At 47.6% G+C, this 27,052-nt stretch overlaps 2 protein-coding genes and 1 pseudogene across 6 annotated transcripts in view; all 3 read right to left on the bottom strand.

Annotated features, from left to right (window-relative positions):
• Positions 1-14,926, bottom strand: part of GGA2 (golgi associated, gamma adaptin ear containing, ARF binding protein 2) — a 33,249-nt gene extending 18,323 nt beyond the window's left edge. For 2 of the 3 annotated variants that reach the window (XM_081255252.1, XM_081255253.1), the window contains exons 1-5: positions 14,736-14,926; positions 5,591-5,675; positions 4,714-4,789; positions 3,734-3,832; positions 743-866 (exon numbers count right to left, since the gene is read on the bottom strand). In XM_081255252.1, the coding sequence (XP_081111378.1) occupies positions 743-866; positions 3,734-3,832; positions 4,714-4,789; positions 5,591-5,675; positions 14,736-14,841 (490 nt within the window). In that variant the 5' untranslated portion in view covers positions 14,842-14,926. Of the gene's footprint in view, positions 1-742; positions 867-3,733; positions 3,833-4,713; positions 4,790-5,590; positions 5,676-14,634; positions 14,654-14,735 lie in introns of those variants that run through there. The other variant, XM_081255254.1, reaches the window with a different exon arrangement.
• Positions 11,566-12,078, bottom strand: LOC308628865 (transcription and mRNA export factor ENY2-like; annotated as a pseudogene). Its single transcript has one exon. The product of its transcript is annotated as a transcription and mRNA export factor ENY2-like (transcript).
• A 3,271-nt stretch (positions 14,927-18,197) lies between the features above and the next one.
• EARS2 (glutamyl-tRNA synthetase 2, mitochondrial) overlaps positions 18,198-27,052 on the bottom strand; it is a 29,123-nt gene continuing 20,268 nt past the window's right edge. Inside the window, exon 8 of one of the 2 annotated variants that reach the window (XM_081257831.1) lies at positions 18,198-19,464. In XM_081257831.1, the coding sequence (XP_081113957.1) occupies positions 19,452-19,464 (13 nt within the window). In that variant the 3' untranslated portion in view covers positions 18,198-19,451. Of the gene's footprint in view, positions 19,465-19,484; positions 26,806-27,052 lie in introns of those variants that run through there. The other variant, XR_014017699.1, reaches the window with a different exon arrangement.

The raw sequence follows: 27,052 nt of genomic DNA, 5'->3' as shown, positions 1-27,052 counted from the left end.
GCTCATTCTCCAAAGGCCTCACAAAAAGAGAATGGGAAAGGCCTGATGGCCCACTGAAATCCTTCTCTCCCGACAGAAAAGCGTCACACTGCTGGGGGAAGGACACCAAACCTGTTGTCCTTAGAACAGTGGTGAAAACCTACTGCAGCTGGAAAAAAAAGAAAAGAAAAGCCTGTGCCCCTGGGGGAGGGGCAGCAACGCGTCCCGGCCCAGACCCGAGTCGGGATGGGACAGGATCACAAACAGGTCCCACCAAGACCAGGGACACATGCCTGCCTGAGACTGAGGCTTACTCACAGCAGAACCAGAACCACCACCACCAGGCTACAGGCACTGAGGAACAAGTAGTAAGGGTCTACTGTCAGGAAAGGCGATGGAATAAGACCCCCTCTGAGGTGTAGAGCAAGAGGAAGACCCAAAGCTGAGAGTAGAACAGATACTGAGAGAAACTCTCCAGCAAGTCAGCCTCCACCCTCAACACAAGCTAACACTAGAGGAATCTGGAACCTGGCATAGTGAGGGTAACTACAGCAACAACCATCTCAAACCTAGCTCAACTCCTGTCAACCGGAAGGAACGGTCTGCCCATTTCCAGGGATCAAAATTACTGCGTCAGCCTCTATTGTTTTATCTACTGGACACAAGATCTCCAGCTTTCACCCAAACTGACAAAGCGTACAAAAAAGCAAGAAGGAACAACTACCATGAAAAGGGAATGCAACATAAGTAATGGTAGTGAGACCTTGTTTCTTCAGCATCTGGTAAGCATCTCGGATCTTGATGTCTTCTGGAAACCAGACTGTCCAACTGAAGAGTATTTCAATGACTCTTCCTTTAACTTTTTCTGTGGTCCAGGAGCCTAGGTACTGAAAAAGGAAAGGGAATTACAGAGCTGGAAGGGACTTGGTGAGACAGGAGGGAAGGCGGCAGGACATAACCTTTAGAGAATGACACAGCTGTTGAGAATACGACATAAACTGGTTAGAACGGATTAGGCCCAAGATGACCTAAGATTTGACTTCCAGTAGACCTTGAGCTTCAGTATACGCTCACTGTAATACATTAGCTAAACGACACACCCACAGGTGCCATAACCGTTCAGAGGCTGACCATAAAAGGCCAGAAAGTGAGTGGTGGCCCAATTCCTGGAAATCTCTGCCCCTTCCCCAAAACAGCTGGAATAATCCTCCCACTCGTTAGCCTATGAAATCACCCAACCCATAAAAACTAACCACCCCGTATTTCAGAACTGCTCTCACCTTTTGAGACATTCTACCTTTGGAATGTATATCTCTCTAAATAAATCTGTTTTCCCACTTAGTTCTCGGGGCAGAGCCGCCTTGCCTGCGCACTTGTATCCCTCACAGGCGTCCTATATTAATAAATCTACTTCTTGCCTATCACTTTGCCTCTTGCTGAACTCCTTCTGTGCTGAGACATAATGAACCTGAGCTTCAGTAAGTCCTGACACCAGGTGATTGACTTTAATTAAAAGACAGTGGGTTTGGGACTTCCCTGGTGGCGCAGTGGTTAAGAATCCACCTGCCAATGCAGGGGACACGGGTTCGAGCCCTGGTCCGGGAAGATCCCACATGCCGCGGAGCAACTAATCCCGTGTGCCACAACTACTGAGCCTGTGCTCGGGAGCCTGCAAGCCACAATTACTGAGTCCACGTGCCACAACTACTAGTGCCCATGCTCTACGACAGGAGAAGCCACCACAATGAGAAGACCGCACACCGCAACCAAGAGTAGCCCCCGCTGGCCACAACTAGAGAAAGCTGGTGTGCAACAGCAAAGACCCAATGCAGCTGAAAATAAACTAATTAATTAATAATAATGATAAAAAAAAAAAGACAGTGGGTTTGAGTCCCAGCCCGTGGGTTCAAGTCCCAATCTGAGTTTTGGCTGGGTTCAAATCCCGTCTTAGCTGTGCAGTTTCATTAGTAGACTGCCCAGCCCACACTATCACTAAAGAGATGGCTGCTGAGGCCCAGAGAAGTGAGCTGCCCAAGGCTGGTAGAGAGTTGAGGCACAGCTAGAAGACAAATTATCTGGCACCCATTTCCAGGGCTCTTTCTGGCTTTCAAAGAATCAACCTATAAAGCCACTAAAATTAAATCCTACCATATATTGGCCTAGGTTAGAGCCACTGGGGACACTCCTTATTTGACTGTGGCAAGTCTAGAATAAAAATGTATTTGGCATGAAAATAAGGTAAAGTGAAAGGAACTGCTGAAACTCAAATGTTTTGAATCATTATAAAAGATCCTCTTAAAATTAAATAAAAGGGGGCTTCCCTGGTGGCGCAGTGGTTGAGAGTCCGCCTGCCGATGCAGGGGACACGGGTTCGTGGCCCGGTCCAGGAAGATCCCACATGCCGCGGAGCGGCTGGGCCCGTGAGCCATAGTCGCTGAGCCTGCGCGTCCAGAGCCTGTGCTCCACAACGGGAGAGGCCACAACAGTGAGAGACCCACGTACCACAAAAAATAAAAAAAATAAAAAATTAAAGGATTATGGAAATAAAAAAAAAAAAAAATATATATATATATATATATTTGACCCTTGTCCACAGTTCCTCCTGGCACAGAATTTCAAAGACCCTTGGAATTTCCTAAGTGACAGGAACGTCTTTTGTTATTTACAATGAGCCCCCATGGACCATACCTGAGTTTCTGCTAAACACTCCTGGTGGGCACTTAGTTTCAAGGGAGGGATTGACCACATGATTAGAGGGTTGGAAGTTTCAGCCCTACCCTGACCTCCCCAAGAGGAGAGGGAGGCTGGAGACTGAGTTCAATAACATGGCCAGTGGTTAAATCAACCATGCCCACATAATTCCAGATAAAAACTCCGAAACAACCAGGTCCAGAGAGCCTTCTGGTTGAACACATGGATGTGCTGGGAGGGTGGTATGCTCAGGTTCCACGGGAGAGGGCATGGAAGCACTGCAACCCCTTCACCCCCAAGATGTTGGCCTATGTATCTCTTGCATTTACATCCTTTACAGTAAAAGAATATTAGTAAGTATAGTGCTTTCCTGTGTTCTGTGAATCTTTCTAGTGAATTATGGAACCTGGCAAAGGGGGTCAGAGGAAGCTCTGAACTTGTAGCTGGTCGAGCGGAAGTGCAAGTAGCTTGGGCATCCCCGAGACTTATGACTGGTGTCTGAAGTAGGTGTAGTCTAGGTAGGACTGAGCTCTTAACCTGTAGGGTCTGTCCTAACTTTGAGTACTTATTTTCAGAAATGAATTAAACCACAGGACACCCAGTTGGTATCAGAATTGCGGGGAAGCAGCAAAGGAAGGTTCAACCAATGTTAGTTACCCGAGAATGGTGTCGCTAAGACAGTTACCAGGAGGAAAGCTACAGAAGACAAGGAAAGAAGGAAACTTAGAGCTACACCCGACATGTCTTGCTATCTCTACCAGGAAGCCTGACTCCAGCTAGGCCCCTCTGTGCTCGCCCCTCTAAGGCCACCTGTCTACAAGGCCATTTTTAAAGGGAGAATTTGAAAATGCTAACAGTCAAAGGGCGGGGATCAGCTGATGACCATGACCATCGTCCTACACCTTGGAGAGGAAAGCTTTCACCTCTCAGCTCTCACAAGCCTGGGACAGGCTGGCAGGTTCTATCCATGAGCAGGTCCACCTCTGGACCAAGAAGGGTGACAGGAGTTTGAAAGCTGGGGGGCATGCAGAACAGTGAGCAAAGCCAAGCCCAGGGTACTCACCTTTGGGGACAACACTTTGATGAGCTCGTTCAGGAAGCGGAACTTGGCCACCTCATTGTGGAACTTCTCCCCGCAGTGGTTCACACACACCTCCAGCACCTGCGCAGACACAGGACCCCCATGAGAAGGGGAAACCATTGGCTCCAGGGCTCATTTCAAACCCGGTAAGTATTTGCTGAAATCACGGCTCAAGACCGAGGACACTAAAGTTTGGGAGAAAGGGTGACACTTTTAGATTAAGAAAAAAAAGCACCTGTTTGCTCTTGTAACTGACAGGTTTGTGCCCAGGAAACAGCTCAGTGGGGTACCCTGAGGTCACCCCACCTTTTAAGGAGACCCTTTGGGCAGGTGAAACCAGTCAGAGAATCACTTCCTTCTTTCTCCTTAGAGGCAGAAATTGGACATGGAATACCCAAGAACTGTTAAACTACGGGTTACCTGCTGGCACTTGAGTGACAAATTGGGCCTGTAAATGTTTTCTTTGGTCCACAATCTTGTTCACCATTTCAAATCAGTCACCAAAATTGAAAAATTCAGAGAATTCATATATTTAAAAATCTAGATTTCCAGTTTCTCTTAAACAGGAAGTCCTAGCAACACTGGGCCCAAACTCACGGCTGACAACAGCCAGCGGGTCCTGCACTGTAGCTGCCCTCTTTAGACTGGGCATGGGCTCTCCAGTTCTTTGGTCCCCACCCAGCAGCTCATTCACTTATGTTACCAGTCTGGCCCTGTGGGACTTGACCTTGCCAGCCCTGGTCTAAAAAGGGCAAAAAGAAATAAAGCCTTCCTTTCCTTCTCGCAAAGCGGGCTCAGTACTACTCTCCAGAAACAGATCTAGGACGGGGCAATCTGGGCCCAGAACTCCCTCCAGCCTGCTTTCTCAAGGCCAGTGAAGGTGAACCCCTCAGAGCCTCTTCCCCACAGAAGGGCTAGCCTCAGGACAGGAGAGCTTAGGCTAAGGGGCAAGCCGAACTCACCGTTAAGGCATAAAGAGCTTCTTTCTCTTGTGGAGACTGGATCTTGTGGGCCAGTAGCCAAGGTGCATGGGTTGAGCTAAGGGAAAACAAAGACACCTGGACTCTGGGCGGAGAGGAGCACACCAGTCTGGCTGAGCACCCTGGTAAAGTCCCCTCTCCTCCAGGAGCTCGGGTCCCAGAGCAGAGGTGGAATGTGACTGTACGCGGCCAGGCACGAGCCCCTGAAGGCGGCTGACCCCCACCCACCCTTCTCATAGCTACACTTCCAGGGCACACCGTCGTCTCCCCAGTCAACCCGCAACTTCCAGACCTGTGAGTAACTTGGTCGTGAGCAGCACAGACCTTGTCTGTCACAGGACAACTGCTCAGTTAACACTAGAGCGGAAAATGTGATCAACCTTCTTGCTCGTTTCAAAAGGAACATTCAGCAACATGCAGATAAAACATCCGGATTACTGACTCATTTCTTAAGTTCCTATCCGGATACTTTAGAAACCAAATTCAACAAAATCTTACCCCTTTTCCCCCTGCTTTTTCTTAAGAAAGACTGCATTTAAATTATGGAGAACACACTGATCTTTCACATTGCTATGCACCCTAGGTACGTTCTATCCCTAACATTCAGAGAGCTCCTCAGGAGTAGTGTTTCATAACACTATTTAAAATTTTTTAAATAACTGCCAGTTACAAACTGACTATTTGTTTCTTAGAAAACCCCATGAATTTGCTATTTCTAGAAAAATAATGTACTCAGTAGATCATGGGGGGAGAAAAAAAGGAAACAACGATCTATGCTACGTAAAACAATCCTGCAAAACAAAGGCATGCACAGTCTGAGGTGCCCCCAAAGTCAAGCATGTGTGTGAAGTCACCTTACCCATTGGGATCAGTGTTCACTTGGTCACAGAAATTCTGAATAGCTGACCAATCCTGTTCTGACATGCTTGGGTCTGTGGCTTTATCTGTCAAGGAAATAAAAAATAAAATTAAAGTATAATAAAGAGAAACAAACACCTCTCCACACCACTAGCCCCCCAAATATGACAACAGCCAAGGACTGGGACATCACCTCTAGGGGATCAGACCCAGTGAGCAGACAGCTGAAAGGGACAGGGGCCTGCACTGATCATCAGTGTCAGGCACAGTGTCTGGCCCATGATACGGCCTCAGTGACTGTTTGCTGACTGAATGAACAACTAAACTGGTTAACAAGCTACTGTCCTGAAAGGGGCTCCATTCCCAGTGCGGGGGATGGCCTATGTACACCTTCTTCATGCCCGTGTCAGGACTCCCCCACTTCGGCCCTGCAATGAGGACGGGCTTGGGCCAGCATCTGGGCATGGACCAGAACCTGTAAGCTTCTTAGCCATGTGACAGGAAGACTAGAACATACAATGTAGCCCTGAGCGGCTCCCACCATATCCTCAAAGCAACAGGCCTAAATCTGAGCCTCCATTTACTGAAATCTCCTGACCATCCTATGTAAGAAGCTTCTCCACATGTCAGTGGCTTATCCAGTCTGACGAGAGGACCTCCTTGCCTTCACTCCTCAGAATGCTATTTCTCTCTGCTACCATACACATGCCCAAGGAACCCAGATCTAGTCAGGCTAGGGTCTCCCCCATTGGAACATTCATATTCGGATGAAATCTGAGGACACGGAGCATGAAGAGCACCAGGGCACAGCCAGGAGCAGGAGATACCTGGAGAAAGAGGGACTGTCAGAAGGCCTAATGTTGAGACCATGCTCCACGGAAGGGAGGGGCAATCCTTGACTTCCTGGAATAAGGGGTTGTGTGTATCTTTCCTGGTAATTGATGGTAGCAGCTTCTTCCTCTCCTCCCACTGCTGCTGCCTAGAATCCCCGGCCAGCAACCCAACAAGGATGCCCATTCCACATGCCCTGCCCCCAGACTGAACCAGGCCACATTCTCACAAAGGAGTTGCTGAGACTGTCTTCGTCCTGCCCTTTCATAACATTTCCCTTCCCCCCCCGTCCAGCCTGTCCTGGCCTACCTGGCTCTCCAGTGAAATATCTTAGTGGTCCTGACAGAGAAGCTTTTTCAAGTTCTGCAAATAAGTAATTCTTACGATCGCATCTCTCACACTATTCTTCTTGCCTGAACGTCCACTTCTCTCCTCTCAAAATCCTATCCATTCTTCAAGGCCACTCTGAATTTCTGTCTCCCCCCAAAAGCCTCCTCCCACTGCTCCAGCCCCTAGTAATTCTCCTCCCTTCTGATCACTTAAGACTACACAGTCATCCAGAGTTTAACTTTTCCAGACAGCAGTCACATTTATGTCATGCAGGAGTCATATGCCCCACAGCTCAACAATGAGATTCAGAGGGCAGGTGCTCAATCCCCCAACTTCCCACCCACCAACTCCATCCTAAGTGAAAAAAGACAACAAAGGAGAGCAAAGGAATTAGATGATCAATTCCCATATGCCCCTCACCTTTTTCCTCCTCAAAGCTCTTTCCCTAGGTTCCATCTCTCAAAATGCTGTTCACCTTTCGAGTCCCAATTCAAATGCCACTTCATAAAGACTTTCTTAAATCTTTCTATCTCCCACCCCCACAAAACAGAAGCCAACCCTTTCTTCTCAGAAGGCCCACATCTCACCTGCTCTTTCAGGATGGGGATCTCCAGCTCCATCCCTTATTAGTTACATGTCCTTGGGCTCTCTGAGCCTCAGTTTCCTCAACTATAAAATAAGGAAAATAGTACCCTCCTCATGGGATAGCCATGAGATTTTTAAAAGATAGTGTCTAAAGTACTCAGTAGAGCAGCAAACATTAAGTAATCAATAACAGACAGCTAATCTTATAATAGTCTCTGCCTTTTACTTCAGTATGTACACATGACTTATTACACTTAAAACTTCAAAAGTTTATTCAAAACGAAGGCAGAGGGACTTCCCTGGTGGTCCAGTGGGTAAGACTCCATGCTCCCAATGCAGGGGGCCCGGGTTTGATCTCTGGTGGGGGAACTAGATCCCGCATGCATGCCACAACTAAGAAGTCTGCATGCCGCAACTAAAGATCCCACATGCCGCAACTAACACACACCAGAGCCTAAATAAATAAATATTTTTTAAAAAGTTGGTAGCAACATATTCAGTAAATGTTAAAAAAAAAAAAAAAAACGAAGGCAGAAGCCATAGGTTTCCTATAGTGCTTAGTACAATGCCTTACCCATAGGCACAAAATAATTACTCATGAAATAAACTTAAGGCAGTGATTTCCAGAGAGTCTGATTAAGGAGATCTGACTCATCTAAGATAATTCTTTACCCTTTAAGCTTCATTAAGTTTCACTTCACTACAAGGTCAAGCTTGACACCTGAAAGGCATTCAGACCTCAACACTTGACTCTACACCCTAGTGGCAGAGAAGAGCAGGCAGGACCCCAATTCACCATGAAGAATCCAGCTCTCTCCCTCCTCCCCTACTGCCAGGTCACTAGTTTTTCCAAAGAAAGGAAGGAAAAAACCTCTATAAGGTTAAATAATGTTCTAAACCCCTAACCAAGGCAAAGCAGCAAAAAGATCCATAAAATGTAAGTTATTTTATTTGCTGTATCTTATATGATAAGGATTCCCTCAAGGTTTTTCGTAGCTCCCAAATAATAGCAATAACAGTAATAGCTGCCCTCCCACCCCGCTTTGTTTTTGCTGTGGGTCAGACATGATGCTGTTTTCCAAGCATCCTTTCCTGTAAACCTCAGAACCACTGAAGTTGGTACTATTACCTCACCACTGAAGAAACCTGCCCAGCCACAAAGCTAGAAAATGGCAAAAATTCAATCCCAGGTCTGCCTGATTCCAGGGCCCAAATGTTTCTCAGGGTTAAGTCTTCAGTTCCTTGGCAAAGGCAGGGCCTCTTCTGGGAACTAGCTTCTTTGACTTTCTTACCACTAAGTTATCAGCTCCCTAAGGCAGGAAGAAGGTCTGTCTCATTCACCTCCCCATCTCCAGCACCTAGAATAGTCATCAGCATGGATATCTACTAATGAATGAATGATTCATCTTTTACTATGCAGAGTCTGGCCAGTTGGCTGCACATATTGCTGACACCAGGAGATGGCTATTCCAGTTCTGGAATAATTGGATCTCTGAACACCTAATTCCATCTTGCCAAGCTATTTCAGTGGCTTTGAGCAGCTCTAGAGAAAATGACCCCCAGAGGACCAGTAGCTCGGTCTGATCAGCCCACAGCAACCCTCCAGGTCTGTTTGACTCCAATTTGCCCCAAAGAGTGGCTAGGAGCCAGAGAGGGCCTGGCCAGGTAAAAACAAAAAAACACTACTCTGGGACTTCCCTGGTGGCACAGTGGTTAAGACTCCACGCTCCCAATGCAGGGGGCCCAGGTTCCATCCCTGGTCAGGGAACTAGATCCCACATGCATGCCGCAGCTAAGAAGTCCGCATGCTGCAACAAAGTTCCCGCATGCTACAATGAAGATCCCGAGTGCTGCAACTAAGGAGCCCGCGAGCTGCAGATGAGACCCAGCGCAACCAAATAAAATTAATTAATTAAAAAAAAAAGGGGCTTCCCTGGTGGCGCAGTGGTTGAGAGTCCGCCTGCTGATGCAGGGGACACGGGTTCGTGCCCCAGTCCGGGAAGATCCCACATGCCGTGGAGCAGCTGGGCCCATGAGCCATGGCCGCTGAGCCTGCGCGTCTGGAGCCTGTGCTCCACAACGGGAGAGGCCACAACAGTGAGAGGCCCGCATACTGCAAAAAAAAAAAATAAATAAAACAAAATAAAATTTAAAAAAAATTAAAAAACCCTACTTTGCTTCACCTGACTATCACCGCCCCATCAAGAATGGCTATCACTGGCTTCCCTGGCAGTGCAGTGGTTAAGAATCCGCCTGCCAATGCAGGAGACACAGGTTCGAGCCTTGGTCCAGGAAGATCCCACATGCTGCGGAGCAACTAAGCCCGTGCACCACAACTACTGAAGCCCGCACACCCTAGAGCCCGTTCGCCGCAACTAGAGAAAGCCCACGTGCTGCGACGAAGACACAATGCAGCCAAAAATAAATAAATAAAATAAAATAAAATAAAAGCATTTATCTCATCCCAAATGCCTTTATCATTAAAAAGAATGGCTATCCTGGGCACCAAGGTGGTTTATTTAGCTGGCACTGGGGCAGGACAAATATAGGATTACTGCCATATATTTGCTTAATAAAAGCAACGTCTGTATGCATTTCAAGTCTGCTACAGTAGGGGTCCCCAACCTCCAGGTAGACCTTACTGGGCCTCAGCCTGTAAGGGACCAGGCCGCACAGCAGGAGGTGAGCAGCGGGCTGGAGAGCAAAGCCTTGTCTGCCACTCCCCCATCGCTGGCATTACCTCCTGAAGCATCCGCCCACCCCCAGCCCCCCTTTACTCCCCCATCCGTGGAAAAACCGTCTTCCACGAAACCAGTCCCTGGTGCCAAAAAGGCTGGGGACTGGGCTTCCCTGGTGGCGCAGTGATTGGGAGCCCGCCTGCCAATGCAGGGGACACGGGTTCGTGCCCTGGTCCGGGAAGATCCCACATGCCGCGGAGCGGCTGGGCCCGTGAGCCATGGCTGCTGAGCCTGAGCGTCCGGAGCCTGTGCTCCGCAACAGGAGAGGTCACAGCAGTGAGAGGCCCATGTACCACAAAAAAAAAAAAAAGAGGTTGGGGACCGCTGTGCTACAGGGTGAAAGGTATTAAGAAAACAGCTGAAGGGGACTTCCCTGGTGGTCCAGTGGTTAAGACTCCACACTTCCACCGCATGGGGCGTGCGTTCGATCCCTGGTTGGGGAACTAAGATCCTGCATGCCATGGAGTTCAGCACGGTGCACTTACCCCCCAAAAAATTTAAAAAAAAAAAAAAAGAAGAAGGAAAGAAAACAGCTGAGCCCTCCATCTGTGAATGAAATGATTCATCTTTTTTTGGCCATGCTGTGGGTTTGTGGGATCTTAGTTCCCCCACCAGGGATCGAACCCTGGCCACGGCAGTGAAAGCACTGAGTCCTAACCCCGGGACCATCAGGAAATTCCCGGAAATGGTTCATCTAACAGTGACTAATTCAAAAGTCAAATCATCTCACATCAGCTGCCACCCAACCACCAGGGTCATGACCCTGGCGCTAGAGCAGCCTGTGCTACTAAGGGGAGCCCTGAGGCTGTGGGGAGCACTCACCTTGAGAACACTTAGAACTCAACCCCGTAGCAGTGCTCACTGCACGGGGGAATCCTACAGGGGGTACACATCGACCCCTACACATCCAGCAATCATTCAATTAAGCACACGCTGAAAGCCCAAGCAAGACCCGCCACAGGAATGACCTACGCTTGGGCTCCAAGATAACCCTTGAGAAGCTGCGAGAGTATAAATAGAGCCACTCCCATCCCCAAAGGAGGCATAAAAGTGAGGCCAGGAGACAGGACTTTTCACCTGGGAGTAGGTCCGAGGGGAAGAAGAGAGAGATTTACTGAGCAGCCTGCCTTAGCTTTACTTAAGCTACTGCTTCCTTGGCAGCACTACCAGAGCTAGAGACCAGGAGGCCCCAGGGCTGCTGTTAATAGCACAAGACTCCCAGCAACCCGAAGTGTCCACTAACAAGGAACTGGTTAAACAGAGTATAGCACCCCATGGAATGGGGCACACGAGGCGTTTCATTAACAAGAATGGGGCAGCTCTAAATGCAGTCATGTGGGACGTGCCCAACAGAAACTAAGTGGGGGTAAGAAAAGCTGCAAAATGCCCAGAAGCTGCTACTTGTTTTTTGGGTTTTTTTTTTCATTCATGAGACGTTTATTAAAATAACATATTCGGGGAAAAAAAATCACTACAATTGTATACATCATTACTGAAAACTGTATAGCATCATACAAAAAAGGATTTTATTTTGGGAAATCGATTCCTAATTTATGGCAAGTTTTACTTTCAGAAATAAAACCACAAGACAACACAATCTAATTCAATCTTAAAGGCTGGTGTGCTGAGCAAGGAATGTTCTTATTCTTTATAGGAGCTCCTTCTTTACACTGTCAGGTACCAGGGCTCTGCCTTTTGGTGTGACTTCAGCTACCAAGTCATCAACAGTAACGTGTTCTAGTCCTTTTTCTTTAATTACCTCTTTACAGTGTGCCTTCAACTGATCCTTCCAGCCACATTCAATTAATTAGCTCTCAGCAACTCTGAGGCGTTCTCTTTCTCCAGTCTCTATTAACTTTTGGTTCACTGCTGCTCTCGTCTGCGCATCTTTGTTCATCTTGCTAACCACGCTCTTCAGCTGCCTGGACCTAGACCCTCAGTAGCTTGGGCACCTAAGCACACAGTAAGCTAGCACACCTGTTACTTGTATTTTTAAAGCATGAACTTCTGCTGAAACAGCATCCTAGGTCTGACGTTTTTCTTTTCTTTTTCGGTAACACGACATGAGTTAGTTTTCTGCCACCCCCAACTAAGAAGACTAATGATAATAACAGCTAACACTGTGTGCCAGGCACTATCCTGAGTGCTTCACATGTACTAACTCCTCTGATCCTCACAGCCCTGAGACGGACATGGTATTACATTCCGATCTCAGAGACACAGCTGCCTTGCCTGCTGAGGTAAGACCTGCCAGCGAGCTGAGCTCGGGGGTCCTCAGACCGCCCCAGAGTGACTTCCTTCTCCATCCAGTCCAGACTCACGGTGCTCTTCCTTCAACGACACTCCTGTCCTTGCCCCACCACCAGCCCCTCTACCCCTTGTCCTCCCACGTACCACCTCCACTGCGCCCCAGCGCCCCCAGAAGTCTGGTTTACACAGTTCACTTTCTCTGTCCTACGGAGGGGCGGGGGCGGGGAGGTGCAAATCGCACAACCACGAAGACTACAAGATACATTTCTGAAGTCCACTCCACACTCCAGAGCCCAAACTCAGAGGATCTCAGGCGGGGAGGGGAGAGGTGAGCCTGCCCTCTCTGCCAGGGCTCATCTAGTAATGTCTGGAGGCATTTTTGGCTCTCGAGACTGGGGAGTGGGTGTGTGCTATTGATCCAGGTTCTAGCCCTACCTGAACAACTGGAAGATCTCACAACTTTGGGACCACACTGGCTGGCCTAAAACAGCTGGCGCTTCAGGACCCCCTCCTTGAGCAGCCACGGTTCCCTTTTTCTCCCCCACCTGTGTCGGCCGCTAGCTGGCCTCTAACCCGGCCCACTTGATTTTGCAACTCCACTGCTTCCTGGTCAGCCACCTTCTGTCCCCATCATTTAACACTAAGGTAGCTCAGCAACCTTTTAGTCGCCAAATTCGAAGCTCCCCCTCCTCCTTCCTCCTCCTCCTCTATCTCTCAGCAGCAAAACCACCTACCAACCAACTGCATCCACCTGCAGCTCCCCACCGTCCAAGCTTCCCCCTCCACGCCCAGCCTGTAGCCTCCGCCTTCTGTCTCCAGGCTGCTTTTCCCACCAGCTTCTTCCATGTTGAGATTCTCCATGCTCCATCTGCAAACCTCTGCTCTTCCTAATGGGCACAGCCTCCCTGGGCAAGCTCACTGCCAATGAACTGAAGGTCCCAAGTTGACCTCCAGCTCTTTTACCCTCTCTGGAGCCAACCAACTGCCCAGAGAGGTTCTCTTTGTGCCACAAGCACCTCAAACTCCACAAGTCAACAAGTGAGACATCTGTAACCAGCCAGTTACCTGAGCCTGAAACCTGGGATCCATCCTAAATGCCTCCTGGTCTCTTGCCTCTATTCTAATGCATCACGCCTGCTGATTGTACTAGCTAATTATTTCTACTCTCCATCCCAATACCTTTGTCCTATTTCACTCCCGACACACTACCAGAAGAGCTTTTCATCTACCCTCTCTGCCTGAACTCCCCAATCCCTAACCAATTCGTCTCTTCTCAAGGCTGCAGGTGATGCTTTTAACAAGTGTACTTGATCAGAGTCCCAGGCTGAAAACGCCAACATCCCCTCCCCTACTGCATCAGGGATAAACTGAACTCCTTTCTGCAACATACAAGACCCTTGAAGATCTCACCCCAATTAGCAGTGCAGCCTCTTTAGGCTTTGCACTCCTGCAGTAATGACCTCCTTCTTCCCAGAATGCTCCACACCCTCCTGTTCCCCCAGCTTTTGCACAAGCAGTTTCCTGCACCTGAAATGCTGTCGCCTCCATTGTCCACGCAAATGCTATGTCCCCTGAGACAATCCCCAGGTAAACAAACCCATCTCCCACCGCCGCACTTTAAAGCCGGCTCCCTCCCATTCTGCAGTTAATGTAACAAAGTGCTGTTAATTGTCGGCTTGTACCACCCGCTTAAAAATGTCTTTGTGAGCAAGGACCCCGTGTTACGCATCTCAGTACTCCCAGCACCCAGCAGAGCCCAATACAAGGAGCATATGCTTTATTCTCTTGGAAGTTCGAGTCCCCACCGGTAACGTACGAACAAAAACGACTCTTACGACTACGTGAGTCTTCCAGGAGACAACACACATAAGAAACCCGGCCACAACCAACATGCACAAAAGGTGTAAAGAGCTTGTTTTGACATTAAAGTCGGCAGCCAGAGACAGCTCCTTCCCAGAGGATGGGTATGTTGCACAACTGAGGAAGTCGAAAGGTCCCCATCTGTAAAACGAGGTTAAAAACAGAAGCTGTCTCTTGGGGTCGTAATGAGGATTAACAGTGGCTGAAATGCTTTTCAGCACAGTGCTTGGCATAAAAGCAAAGCTCAATAAACCTTAGCCATTATGTTGTTAACAGTGTTTATGCACCGCGACTGGGGGAGGTTGGGAGGAGGAAAGGAAGCAGAGCGCCCAGCCTCGGGTCCGCAGCCCTGGCGGATTCCTGGGACTCCTCTCGGGGCCTCCCCGCGGCGATCCTCCCACCCGCGCCGGGCCCAGCCCCCCTCCCCGGGCGCCGGCCTCCCCGCGGCCACCTGTCCGGCCGCCGGCCTCAGAAGAAAGGCCCAGGGAGGCGGGAAGCCAGGCCTCACGTGGGGCGCTGGGCCCGCGCCGAGGGGCGGCCCTGGCTACTCACTGAGCCACAGCTCCAGCGCCGCCGCCGGCACCGGGGGCCCCTCGGCCGACTCGGCCCCCGCCGCGGCCCCGGCCCCCGCCGCCACCGCCGTCGCCGTCGCCGCCATAGGCCCAGCCCCGCAGCCGAGGCCGCGGCCGCCCCTGCCCTTCAACCGCCGGCGTCTGGCGTTTTCCTGGGCTGCCGACGCGGCAGGCGAGGGTCGGCACGTGATGGGACGGGGCCTGTGGTGCCTCGCCCACACACCAGGCCCCGCCTCCGCGCAGGCCCCGGGCCGGGGGCACCGCCTCCCCGACAGCCCTCCTCCACGCGCGGGTCGGGCTCGCGGACAGGTCTTCCAGACCCTCAACCAGGTCAAAGTTGGTCAAGCCGACCTCGCAAGGCCTGCCAGATGAGATAGAGGACGCCCCGTTAAATCTGAGTCTCAGGTAACGAATTCTTCTAGCATTTTTATTCCGGACGGTCTTTCTGGACCATCACCTCCTTCCATACTTTGCTTTATTTTCTCCGTAACACATTACACCATGAGCGTACTAGATATTTACTTACCGTGTCAAAGGGTAATCCCCCCCCCAAAAAAGTCATGGTTCTCATGCATTGTAAAATGAACGCGTGTTAAATATTTTAACTCTAATTAAACGAGAGAACCAAGCGGATGTCATAATCCGTTCAAAAGGGAAGTCAGAAAAAGGGCAAGTTTATACAAAATAAACGAATGGTGGAACGGATGTGTAGGTGGACACAAAACTAGCTCAGAATTAATTTTCATTTTAAATTTTTATTAATTATTATTATTATTATTATTATTATTATTTTGGCCTTGCCATGGGGCTTGCGGGATCTTAGTTCCCCGACCAGGGAAGCACGGAGTCTTAACCACTGGACCGCCAGAGAATTCCCCAATTTGCATGTTTATAGGCAAGAATTATTTGCGTTGCTCTCAGTTATCTACAGCTAAGAGTGTAAGACATCTCTGAGGCAGTGAAAGAAAGGATAGGAACTGGAAAGGTGTGCTCTCTAGACAATGTGTAATTTTCCTTGGAAGCACACATTCTCTATACTCAATTACCTGCTTCACCCACTAATATAAGCAGGAATTTTGTACACTTTTATGTCCCCAATACCTAGGGTAGTGCCTGGCACACCAGTGCCAGTACATATTTGTTGAATGGCCAGATGAACAGTGGAAGCAGTAAGAGGTAGCTGCAGGATTTTAGGTCCCATCCCTACCCCAAATAAACACACGGTCTAAGTTTAAAAGTACATTTGCTGTGCTATTTCAGCTCCAAAATAAGTCCGGACACACATCTCCATCTGACAGATTGCTGCCTTCTATTTGGAAATTATCTGACTGAACTCCTCCCTGTGTGCCAGGTTCTTTTACAGTTGTTACCTGTCTTAGTAAACTTGGGCTGCTATAAAAAATACCAGACTGGTTGGCCTAAACAACAGACATTTATTTCTCACTGGAGTCTGGGAAGTCCAAGATCAAGGTGCTGCTGATGGGTTCCTGGTGACAACCTGCTTCCAGGTTTGCAGAGGGCTGCTTTCTTGCTGTGTGTTCACAGGGTGGAGAGAGAGAGCGCTCTGATATCTTCCTCTTATTGGGGGACTAGTCCCATCCTGAGGGCCCCACCCTCAGTACCACATCTAAACCTAATTACCTGCCACAGCCCTACCTCAAATACCATCACATGGAGATAAGCACTTCAGCGTGTGATTTTGAATTTTAAGGGGACACATTCAGTCTGTAACATTATTCATGTTTGGGAAGTTCTGTATGAAATCAGTGAAAACAGCATTGTTTACAGCACGCCCTTCTGTGTTATCTGATTTTGGTTCCTTGGGAATTATTTTACCTCTCTGTAAACTGTAAATAACTGAAAGCAATGGAAAATTATTCTTGTCTATAGACATGCAAATGATTCTGTCCCAGGAAGACACAACCCTCTCCCCGTGGAAAAAACAGCTTTGCCTCCATTTTGCACATTCATTTCTATATTCCTGATCTATAAATGTGTCTGTTCTTTGGATTCTCCTTTGAACTGGTTGTAACATCTCACGAGGTTTTAAGTGAAATCTTTAACATGTGTTCATCTCTGAAAAGTTCTAAACATCTGGCAGCACTGGAGCTGGGTTTCCTCGTTGCAACAAATGCCTGGAGATGACTGGAGACTGCACTCTGCCAAGAACCATCCATCACCTCCTGAATATTTCTTATACCTGGCTTATGTTATTTATTTTAAGCATCTGCACTCTTTTAACATTTTGACATGTGATCAGTGGCTCTCAAACTAACATTTGTCAGAATCAACTGGAAAGCTTGTTAAAACACAGAATGCAGGGACCCACCCACACAGTTTCTGATTCAGTAGGTCTGGGGTAATGCCCAAGAATCTAATCATTCTCCCTCCAGGTGATGCTCGAGGGACCACGACTGAAAGGTTAAAGAATAAGTTGGCGTGTATTGAGGTGGATGGACCTAGAGACTGTCATACAGAGTGAAGTCAGAAAGAGAAAAACAAATACCGTATGCTAACACATATATATAGAATCTAAAAAAAACACAAAACTGGTTCTGAAGAACCTAGGGGCAGGACAGGAATAAACACACAGACGTAGAGAATGGACTTGAGGACACGGGGAGGGGGAAGGGTAAGCTGGGACGAAGTGAGAGAGTGGCATGGACATATATACACTACCAAATAGGGAGATCAGCTCAGTGATTTGTGTCCACCTAGAGGGATGGCATAGGGAGGGAGACGCAAGAAGGAGGAGATATGGGGATTTATGTACACATATAGCTGATTCACTTTGTTAAACAGCAGAAACTAACACACATTGTAAAGCAATTATACTCCAATAAAGATGTTAAAAAAAAAATAAGTGGGCTGTAAGGAAGTGGTTTGGGAGTTCAGTGTAGTGGTTGGGTGCATAGGCTTTGGTTTCAGACCAAATAATGCTGTCACCCCCACGAGGCCTTCCTAGGCCCCCTCTTGCGTGTTTGTGCAGCCCTTCCTGCCCAAGCTCCCCTCTGCTTTCTATTTCCTTTCCTATGTCATCTGTGTGGCCCGCCGTCTCTCTCTCCTTTCTGGACGATGAGCTTTCGTAAGCAGGGGAGATGTCTATCTAATTCATCGAACTTCTGGCACTTAATAGGCACAAAATAATCATTGGTGGAAACTGAATCCTCTGACCCTCCTTACCCAGCTCTAAGCACCAGATGGGAGCTAACTGTACCTCTGAGTCCTTCTTTCCCACTGCGTATCTTTTTGCCTGTTCTGTTCCCTCAGCCTGGAACATCCTGCCTCTGTTGTCTGTCAAACTACCTCAGGGTTGGGCTGCCAGATTTAGCTAGTAAAGATACAGGAAGCCCAGTTAAATCAGAATTTCAGACAAACAACAAATAATTTTTAAAAACTGAGATATAATTAACATATAATGTTGTATTAGTTTCAGGTGTACATGATTTGATATTTGTGTCTTGCAAAATGATCACCACAATATGTCTCGTTAGTATCCAACACTACCCATCATTATAAAATTTTTTTTTCTTATGAGAACTTCTAAAATCTACTCTCTTAGCAACCTTCAAATGTATAGTGCATTATTGTTAACTAGAATCACCATGCTGTACATTGCATCCCCAGGACTTACCTATTTTGTAACTCAAAGTTTGTACCTTTTGATAACATTCACCCATTTTGGCCACCCCTACACAATTATAAATAACTTTTTTAGTATAAGTATAATATTGCATGGGACACACTTATACTAAAAAATTATTCACTGAAATTAAAATTCAGTGAAAATTAAAATTCTCTGAAATTAAAAGCAGAGAACAACAGTCCAACTCCTTGTCACGCAGGCATTTCCTGACTGGCTCCCCACACCCAAGGATACCCATATCCCTGTATCCCTTTGCTTGCTCCTCCACACTTGCATTTTTGTGATTATTAGTCACCTATGAGACTGTGATCTCTTTGAGGCAGGAGCCTTATCTTTTGTTTATTTGTTTGTGTTTTATTTAGTTATTTATTTTTAATAAATTTATTTATTTTTATTTTTGGCTGCATTGGGTCTTCGTTGCTGCGCGCGGGCTTTCTCTAGTTGCGGCGAGAGGGGGCCACTCTTGGTTGCAGTGCGAGGGCTTCTCACTGCGGTGGCTTCTCCTGTGGCAGAGCGCGGGCTTCAGTAGTTGTGGCACGTGGGCTCCAGAGCGCGGGCTCAGTAGTTGTGGCGCACGGGCTTAGTTGCTCCACGGCATGTGGGATCTTCCCCGGACCAGGGCTCGAACCCGTGTCCCTCGTGTTGGCAGGCAGGTTCTTAATGACTGCACCACCAGGGAAGCCCTTATTTTTAAAAGCTTAAGGCACTGAGTGAAGGAAGGAACAAAAATCTGGGGAGTTAGCCCCCACAATGAACAAGGCTTTGTCTAATTTCTCCACACCTTCAGGCCTCACAGGGCCTGGCACAGAGTAGGTGTTTGTCAAATGGATGAATGAAGACAGGACTGAATAGACTCAGACTGAGGCAGGAGATAGATGGGCTCCAGGCTAGGCATTTACAACTGGCCTCCTGTTCACACCTCCTGGGGTGAGGAGAAGATGGGCTCCAGGGTAGACATGCATCATTACCAGCCCGCTGTTTACGTTTCCTGAAGCAAGAGACAAACGGGCTCCAGGACTTCATATTTATGAACGGACTCCTGTCTATATTTCAGAATCTGCACCTTGATATAAAAACCAGCAACAGAAATTGGGTAAATAACCAGACATTGGACATTTCTTTTTTTCTTTTTTTTTTTTTTTTGTGGTACGTGGGCCTCTCACTGTTGTGGCCTCTCCCGTTGCGGAGCACAGGCTCGGGACGCGCAGGCTCAGCGGCCATGGCTCACGGACCCAGCCGCTCCGCGGCATGTGGGATCTTCCTGCACAGGGGTACGAACCCGCATTCTCTGCATCGGCAGGCGGACTCTCAACCACTGCGCCACCAGGGAAGCCCGGACATTTCTTTTTTGAATTTTTGAATTTTATTTTTTTATACAGCAGGTTCTTATTAGTTATCCATTTAATACTTATTAGTGTAGATATGTCAGTCCCAATCTCCCAATTCATCACACCACCACCACCCCCCGTCCCCGCCACTTTCCCCCCTTGGTGTCCTTACGTTTGTTCTCTACATCTGTCAGACACTGCACATTTTTATGGCAGGGACACAGTGGGACCAAACCCTGTTAAAAGATCAAGAGTTCATACATTTCCCATCCTTGGGGCAAGGGAAACATTGCCCATGCACAGAAGGGCTCCTTGGGGGTCAAAAAGGAGGGGGCACCACCCCGTAATATGTGATACTAAGGCCGATCCATAGGCCCCTGGGCTGGAATCCATCTTGGAAAAAAGTTGTGCACACACGTTAGGGAGGGTCCTAGGGCGTCAGGTGTGGAAAAAGAAACCAGGTAATTGGCCAAAGGTAAACAAAGACCTGGAAGAACTGCTCTATATAAATGACCTAACCGCCTCTTTACTGCATGCCTTGTCATTCGGGAGGACGCCCACACCCTTTCTCTCTGGGGGCATCTCTGCCTTGCTTCTGTCTTAACAAACTGTTTCTCTGTGTGCTCTCCCACTTGTGTTGTGCTATGTCTCTAATAATAAACTTTGTACCTGTTTTTACAGCTCTTGCCTCTGTGAGAAATGCATTTTTCACTGGGGACAAGAGCCAGGGGGTGTGGTGGCTAGGATTCCTGGTTTTTATCCAGGCTACCCAGGTTCAATTCCTGGGCAGGGAGTTAAGATCTCGCTTCACGCCACCACTCACTACTGCCTCTCCGAAATCAAGACAAGAGGAGTTCTCTAGATAGAGAAGGCTGCCCCCTCCTGGGCTGGGCTGTCCTACTGCAATCAGGGTTGGGGGAGGGGTGGTAGGGGGCAGAGGGGAGGGCACTCGGGCCTGGGCTGGGACCCCAACATTTTGCCCAGATATGAAGGCTAAGTTGGAGATCCCCAGGGCGTGATAATGAGTTTAATGAGTGCCAAGCCAAGCTTCTACAGCCTTCTATATTTTAAAAAATGCATATCCTGGGGCTTCCCTGGTGGCGCAGTGGTTGAGAGTCCGCCTGCCGATGCAGGGGACACGAGTTCGTGGCCCGGTCCAGGAGGATCCCACGTGCCGCAGAGCAGCTAGGCCCATGAGCCGTGGCCGCTGAGCCCGCGCATCCGGAGCCTGTGCTCCGCAACGGGAGAGGCCGCAACAGTGAGAGGCCCGCGTACCGCAAATAAATAAATAAATAGATAAATGCATATCCTGTAATTCACTAATGAAAATAGTAACCACAAATGATGTGAAGTTCCTGAATACTGCAAAACAGTACCCTAACTAACCATAGCGACTGTGCACTTGACTGCTCACCCTGACCATCTGATCCAATCAGGTGCACGTCTGGCCTTTCACTCAACAATACTGACTGAGCACCTACCATGTGAACAGGCACCATTCTCAGCACTGGGGGTCCAGTGGTAGGCAAGACAGATGAGGTCCCTGTTCTCGTAGACTTTATAATCTGACACTAACAAATAACTGCAGAACTAATTACCTTCACAGTTATTTATGCAATCAATTCTGACTGCGTGCTATGGAAAAGAATAGGGTGCTGATGATTAATAGCAGAGAAAGGAGAGCTACTGGGGGGAGTCAGAGGCTTTCCTGAAGAGGAGATAGTGGAGCAAAGATCTGAAGGCTGGGGACTTCCCTGGTGGCGCAGTGGTTAAGAATCTGCCTGCCAATGCAGGGGACACGGGTTCGAGTCTTGGTCCGGGAAGATCCCACATGCCACAGAGCAACTAAGCCCATGTGCCACAACTACTGAGCCTGCGCTCTAGAGCCCACAAGCCATAACTACTGAGCCCACGTGCCACAATTACTGAAGCCCACGTGTCTAGAGCCCGTGCTCCGCAACAAGAGAAGCCACTGCAATGAGAAGCCCGTGTACTGCAACAAAGAGTAGCCCCTGCTCACCACAAGTAGAGAAAGCCCGCATAGCAATGAAGACCCAACGCAGCCAAAAAATTAAAAAAAAAAAATCTGAAGGCTGAGAGAGAGATGACCAGGCAAAAGGGCAGAAGGGCATATGGACAAGAGTATTCCAGACAGAATAGCGGCACAAAGGAAGGCTTACATGGCGGGAGACCAGAGAAGGGGTCTGGTGTGGCAGGAATGAGTGAAGGGAAGCAGGAAAGGTAGATGGGTTTGGGCGGGGGTGGTCAGGCTGTGAGGATGAAACACGGCTTTATCGTGTTTCCCTCTTTCATGTCTCATTTTCCTACCAGGGCTCCCCGCTCCTGGGCCAGCCCTGCTCAAATCTCTCTTCAGCAAAGCTGCCGGAATGACCTTTTAAAAAAACACAAATCTGATCTTGTCACTTCCCTACTTAAAGCATTTCAGTGGCTCCTCACCTTCCACTTCATGAAGACCCAACTCATGTCTTCGCTAATGGACCACCACTTTGTCCAGGAACCCAGGGAAGAGCGGGCCCCGCCCCCAGGTCTGGGTCTGACTGATCTATGGGGACTCCCCGGCCCACTTCCCCGAAGGGATGGGTTGAAGAATGGGGAAGTCACGAAGGGGAGGGTGCTGGAGAAAAGTTTCCTTGCTTTCAGGGAGAGAGACACAGAAAGTCACGCCCTCTCTGACAACATGAAGTGCAGAGAGGCCCGAGCCCTTTAGGCAGACAATTGTGAGCAGAGAGAACCAACCCAAGGCTGTTGCTGATGCTGGGGCCAATAGAACAAAGAGATGGAAAGACCCTAAGTCCTCACTGAGGTCACTGAACGCTTAATTAACCAACCCCACAGCCTGCCATACCCCCGAACTTCCTGCTTTGTGGGATACTAAATCTTCCTTTTCAGGCTGGTTTGAATCTGGATGTTTTGCTATTTGCATCAGATGGCACCTTGATACCCTTAACCTGGCAAAGAAGGGCTGTTTGGATTTCCCTCTGCCTGGTTTCTCAGCTACTTCTCCCACTCCCTCAACTCCTACCCTTGGCTCCACCCAACTTGGTGAAATTCTTTTTCATCTTTTTGTTTGGAATACCTTCCAACCCCCATTGATCTGGAAACTCCTACTCATCCCTCAGAACCCAGTTCAAAGGTCACTTCATCTGTAAAGTCCTCTGATATCTATGAACATGAACGCATGAACTACCCTCTCTGAGTTCTGCTCTCACCCAGGAAGTCCTCATTTTCTAAGTATTTATTATCCTGGTCCCTGGGAAGTTAGGGAATTTCATCATAAGACAAACATATTTAATCAATTAGACAATTTCTAATTTAGGTCCCACTAAACACCCCTCTATATTGAAGTATTCCATCTATCTCACTCTTCAAAGTCTTTGTCAAAAGTCAGTTTCTCACAGATAGCTGGATTTAGTGCAATTTACAGGCAATAGATCAGATAGCTAACTACAACTGCAAATCTTGCAAAAAGAGACGTGATTCCCCAGAAAGCGAAACTGGGAAACTGCTGGAATCTGGTAGAGTTAGATCAGCTGATAATTGCCACGTCTGAAGAAACTGATCTGACTGATGAAGGCCTCAAACATTTTTTTCCTCATGAGAGCTTTACCTGACTCCCTACTATGTGTCAGACAATGTGTCAGGTGCTATGGTTACAACCAAGAATAAGAAAAACTTATTGCCTGTCTCAATCTTATCTTCTTTAGAGTAAGACAGACAATAAAAATGTACAAATACACTATGTAATTTCATATAGTAATAAGCATTATGAGGAAAAAAGCTAGGATAAAGGCAATATGAATGAGATTCCAAAGTTGCCTACAGAAAAATAGTAATTTTCTGGCAAGGGTATACTCTAAACTCCATGGAAAGAGAATATGCTCAGGGCGAAGAACGGCCCTCTCCATCACTAGAGTGGGTATCCTGCAGCCATGATTGCTTACATGACTCTCTCCCACTGGCCACAGTTGACTGGACCAGGGGTAGACAGCTGACCCAAGCTAGGCCAATCAGATTCTTTCCTGGGATTTTGGACATGGAATACTAGTTATTGAATTGGCAGTGTAGTAGAGGGGAGATGATTCAGCTTTAGGGCTGGGGCAGTTGTTCAACAGCTGCAGAGATAAGAGAAAGCCAGCCTGCAGAAGAAAGATGAGAGGAGCAGACACCCAGACAGAGACGAAGGTTAGAAACTGCAGTTTCAGAGGGATAAAGGTGAGTGTGTTGGGTCCTAATAGGTTTTTGGGTACAGATTCCAGTCTCTTGTAAGGCCCAGCTGGGAGTCCTGCCCTTGGGATCTGTGGGTCCTAAATCTTCAGTAAATTACTTTCATGGTTTAAGTTAGCCTGAGCATGTTTCTATGTGTTGCAACCAAGATCCGCATCTCTAAGGATGAAAATACTGGTGATGAAGATGATGGTAACTGATAACATTTGTTGAGTGGCAGGCACTGTTCTAAGAACTTTACATATGTCATCTATTTTGATTCTTACAATTTGTTGAGACAGATACAACTGTTATCCCCATTTTAACAGATGAGGAAACTGAGCTACAGAAGTCACACAATAAGTGGCAGAACCAGTTTTTGAGTCTAGACAGTTGGCCTCTATGGCCTTCACTTCACTATACTCTGAAAAAACACTGGGGGACGGACTTGAGGTTATTTAAACTGTGCATTCCTTCTGATCCTGAGCAAAACCCCAGAGCAGAGGATACATGCTGCTTCTCAGACAACTCACTCCAACCGAGGAAGTGGCCACAGCTTTATTGACTCAGCAATTTGATCACTCATTTTGTTAAAACAGTCAGATTCCCTAACCAAGAGCTAGAGTTTCTTGTAGCATACTTAATGTCTTAGAATCGGAGGCTCTGATGTCACTCAGAGTGACAAGAGTTGAGGTTGGACTCTGGGTTGTCGTAAGCCTCATACTAAAACCTCAGAAGAGCTGATCAACTTTTCTGAGCCTCAGTCTCCCTATCTAAAACACAGAAACAACAACTATAATAATAATGCCTGTCTCATGGGGTTATGAAAGTTTAAAGAGATGATGAACTAAAGTGTTTACCAGCATAATTTTTTTAAAAAATATTTATTTATTTTGGTTGCGCCGGGTCTTAGTTGCAGCATACAGACTCTCAGTTGCGGCATGAACGCAGGATCTAGTTCCCCGACCAGGGGTCAAACCCAGGGCCCCTGCATTGGGAGTGTGGAGTGTTAGCCACTGCACCACCAGGGAAGTCCCCTACAAGCATAATTTGAAACCCAGAAGTGGTTGAGGCTCATGTGAACACACAATAAATTGCAAGCATTATTATTCTGTGTCCCTTTTGGCACAACACCTGTTGTTTCTGCCATTGCCCCTTCTTCTGGAAAAAGCACCCTACTTCTCCTTGGGAACTTTTCCTCCATTGGATATATTCCTGGCTGAGGAATGGTAACATGACCTCAGTTAGCCCAACCAGACACTCTCTTCTTAGAATCTGAATCTTTAGCTGAATCATCCAAAACTGAAGGGGAAATAATACAGAGAAACCACAACAAAAAATAGTTAAGAGTTCATGTGTTCCCACTGAAGAACACAGACAAGACTGGCCATGAGCTCCTGCTGCCTGCATGCTCAGAGCTTCCCTGGCTCCTGACTTTTCCAAGACCTGGTTCTTTGGCTTTCCCATAGATTCTATGACTTTCTCACAAATTTAAACTCCCATAAACTTAAAGTCTCCAATAAACCTAAGTTAGGCAGAACTGGTTTCCACTGCTTGCCATCAAAGAACTTTATCTGACGTACTTTTCAAGCAAGGATTAGGTCTCTGTGAAACTCAGCAAGTCCTTTAATCCCCTTTCCCTATTCCCCTGGACAAGGACAGTGTATTAGCAATCTCTTGCTGGGTAACAAATTATCCCAGAGCTAAGTGGCTTTAAACAATAAATATGTATTATCTCATAACTGTGTGTCTAAAATTCAGGAGCAACTTTGCTTAGTGGTTCTGGCTCAGGATCTTTCAAGAAGGCTGCAGTCAGCACTATTTACAGTAGCCAGGACATGGAAGTAACCTAAATGTCCATCAACAGAGGAATGGCTAAAGAAGATGTGGTACATATATACAATGGAATATTACTCAGCCATAAAACGGAACGAAATTGTGCCATTTGCAGAGACGTGGATGTTCCTAGAGACTTTCATACAGAGTGAAGTAAGTCAGAAAGAGAAAAACAAATATTGTATATTAACACATATGTGGAATCTAGAAAAATGCTATAGATGAACTTATTTGCAAAGCAGAGACAGAGATATAGAGAACAAACATATAGATACTAAGGGGGAAGAGGGGGTGAGATGGATTGGGAGATTGGGATTGACACATATACGCTACGTATGTATAAAACAGATAACTAACGAGAACCTACTGTATAGTACAGGGAACTCTACTCAATGCTCTGTGGTGACCTAAATGGGAAGGAAATCCAAGGAAGAGGGGAATATATGTATACGTGTGGCTGATTCACTTTGCTGTACAGCAGAAACAAACACAACATTGTAAAGCAACTATACTCCAATTAAAAAAAAAAAAAAAAAAAAGAACGCTGCAGTCAAATATCAGCCAGCATTGCAGTCATCTGAAGGCTTGACTGGGGCTGGAAGACTGACTTCCAAGATGGCCCATTCATACTGATGTTGTCAAAAGGCCTCCCATCCTTGTCTGTCTGTCTTCACAGTGTGGAAGCTGGCTTCCCACAGAGTAAGGGATCCAAGAGAACAACATGGAAGCCATGACACACCACACAGAAGTCAGCCCTATTCAGTGTGAATGCCAGGAGGCAGCGATGACTGGGGGCTACAAAGGGGAAGCCCAGAAGCCGTGTAGGCGTCTTTGTAGCCAGCCACCATCCTCCTTTCACTTCAGCTATTCCTATTCACCCCAAGAAGAACATCTCATTTCAGAAACCCACAGACAGTGATTTACAAATGATGGGTGGAAGAAGGAGGCGAATATGAAGAAAAAGATGCAAAACAGGCAGCGTAGAGGTCTCTAGTCCAAGGACCAGGTCTGGAGAACTGGAAAAGAGGAAGTGACAACCGTTAGGGAAGGGAGATACAGGCTGCCCCAAGCCCAAGGACAAAGAGCAGTATAAAACGTTAAGTGTTCCCCCTGGGCATATGTGTGGGTTCTTTCCTATATATAAGCCCCAAAGAAAGTCTAACAAGCCAGTTCAGCCCAGCTTGTCAGTCATTGCTCCAAACTCAAACTGGGGGCTTCCCTGGTGGCGCAGTCATTGAGAATTCACCTGCCAATGCAGGGGAC

Source organism: Mesoplodon bidens (assembly GCF_964165515.1).
Source record: "Mesoplodon bidens genome assembly, chromosome: 15".
Lineage (NCBI taxonomy): Eukaryota > Metazoa > Chordata > Mammalia > Artiodactyla > Ziphiidae > Mesoplodon > Mesoplodon bidens.
Note: the sequence above shows the minus strand (reverse complement) of the source record. Positions and strands in the feature narration are given on the sequence as shown.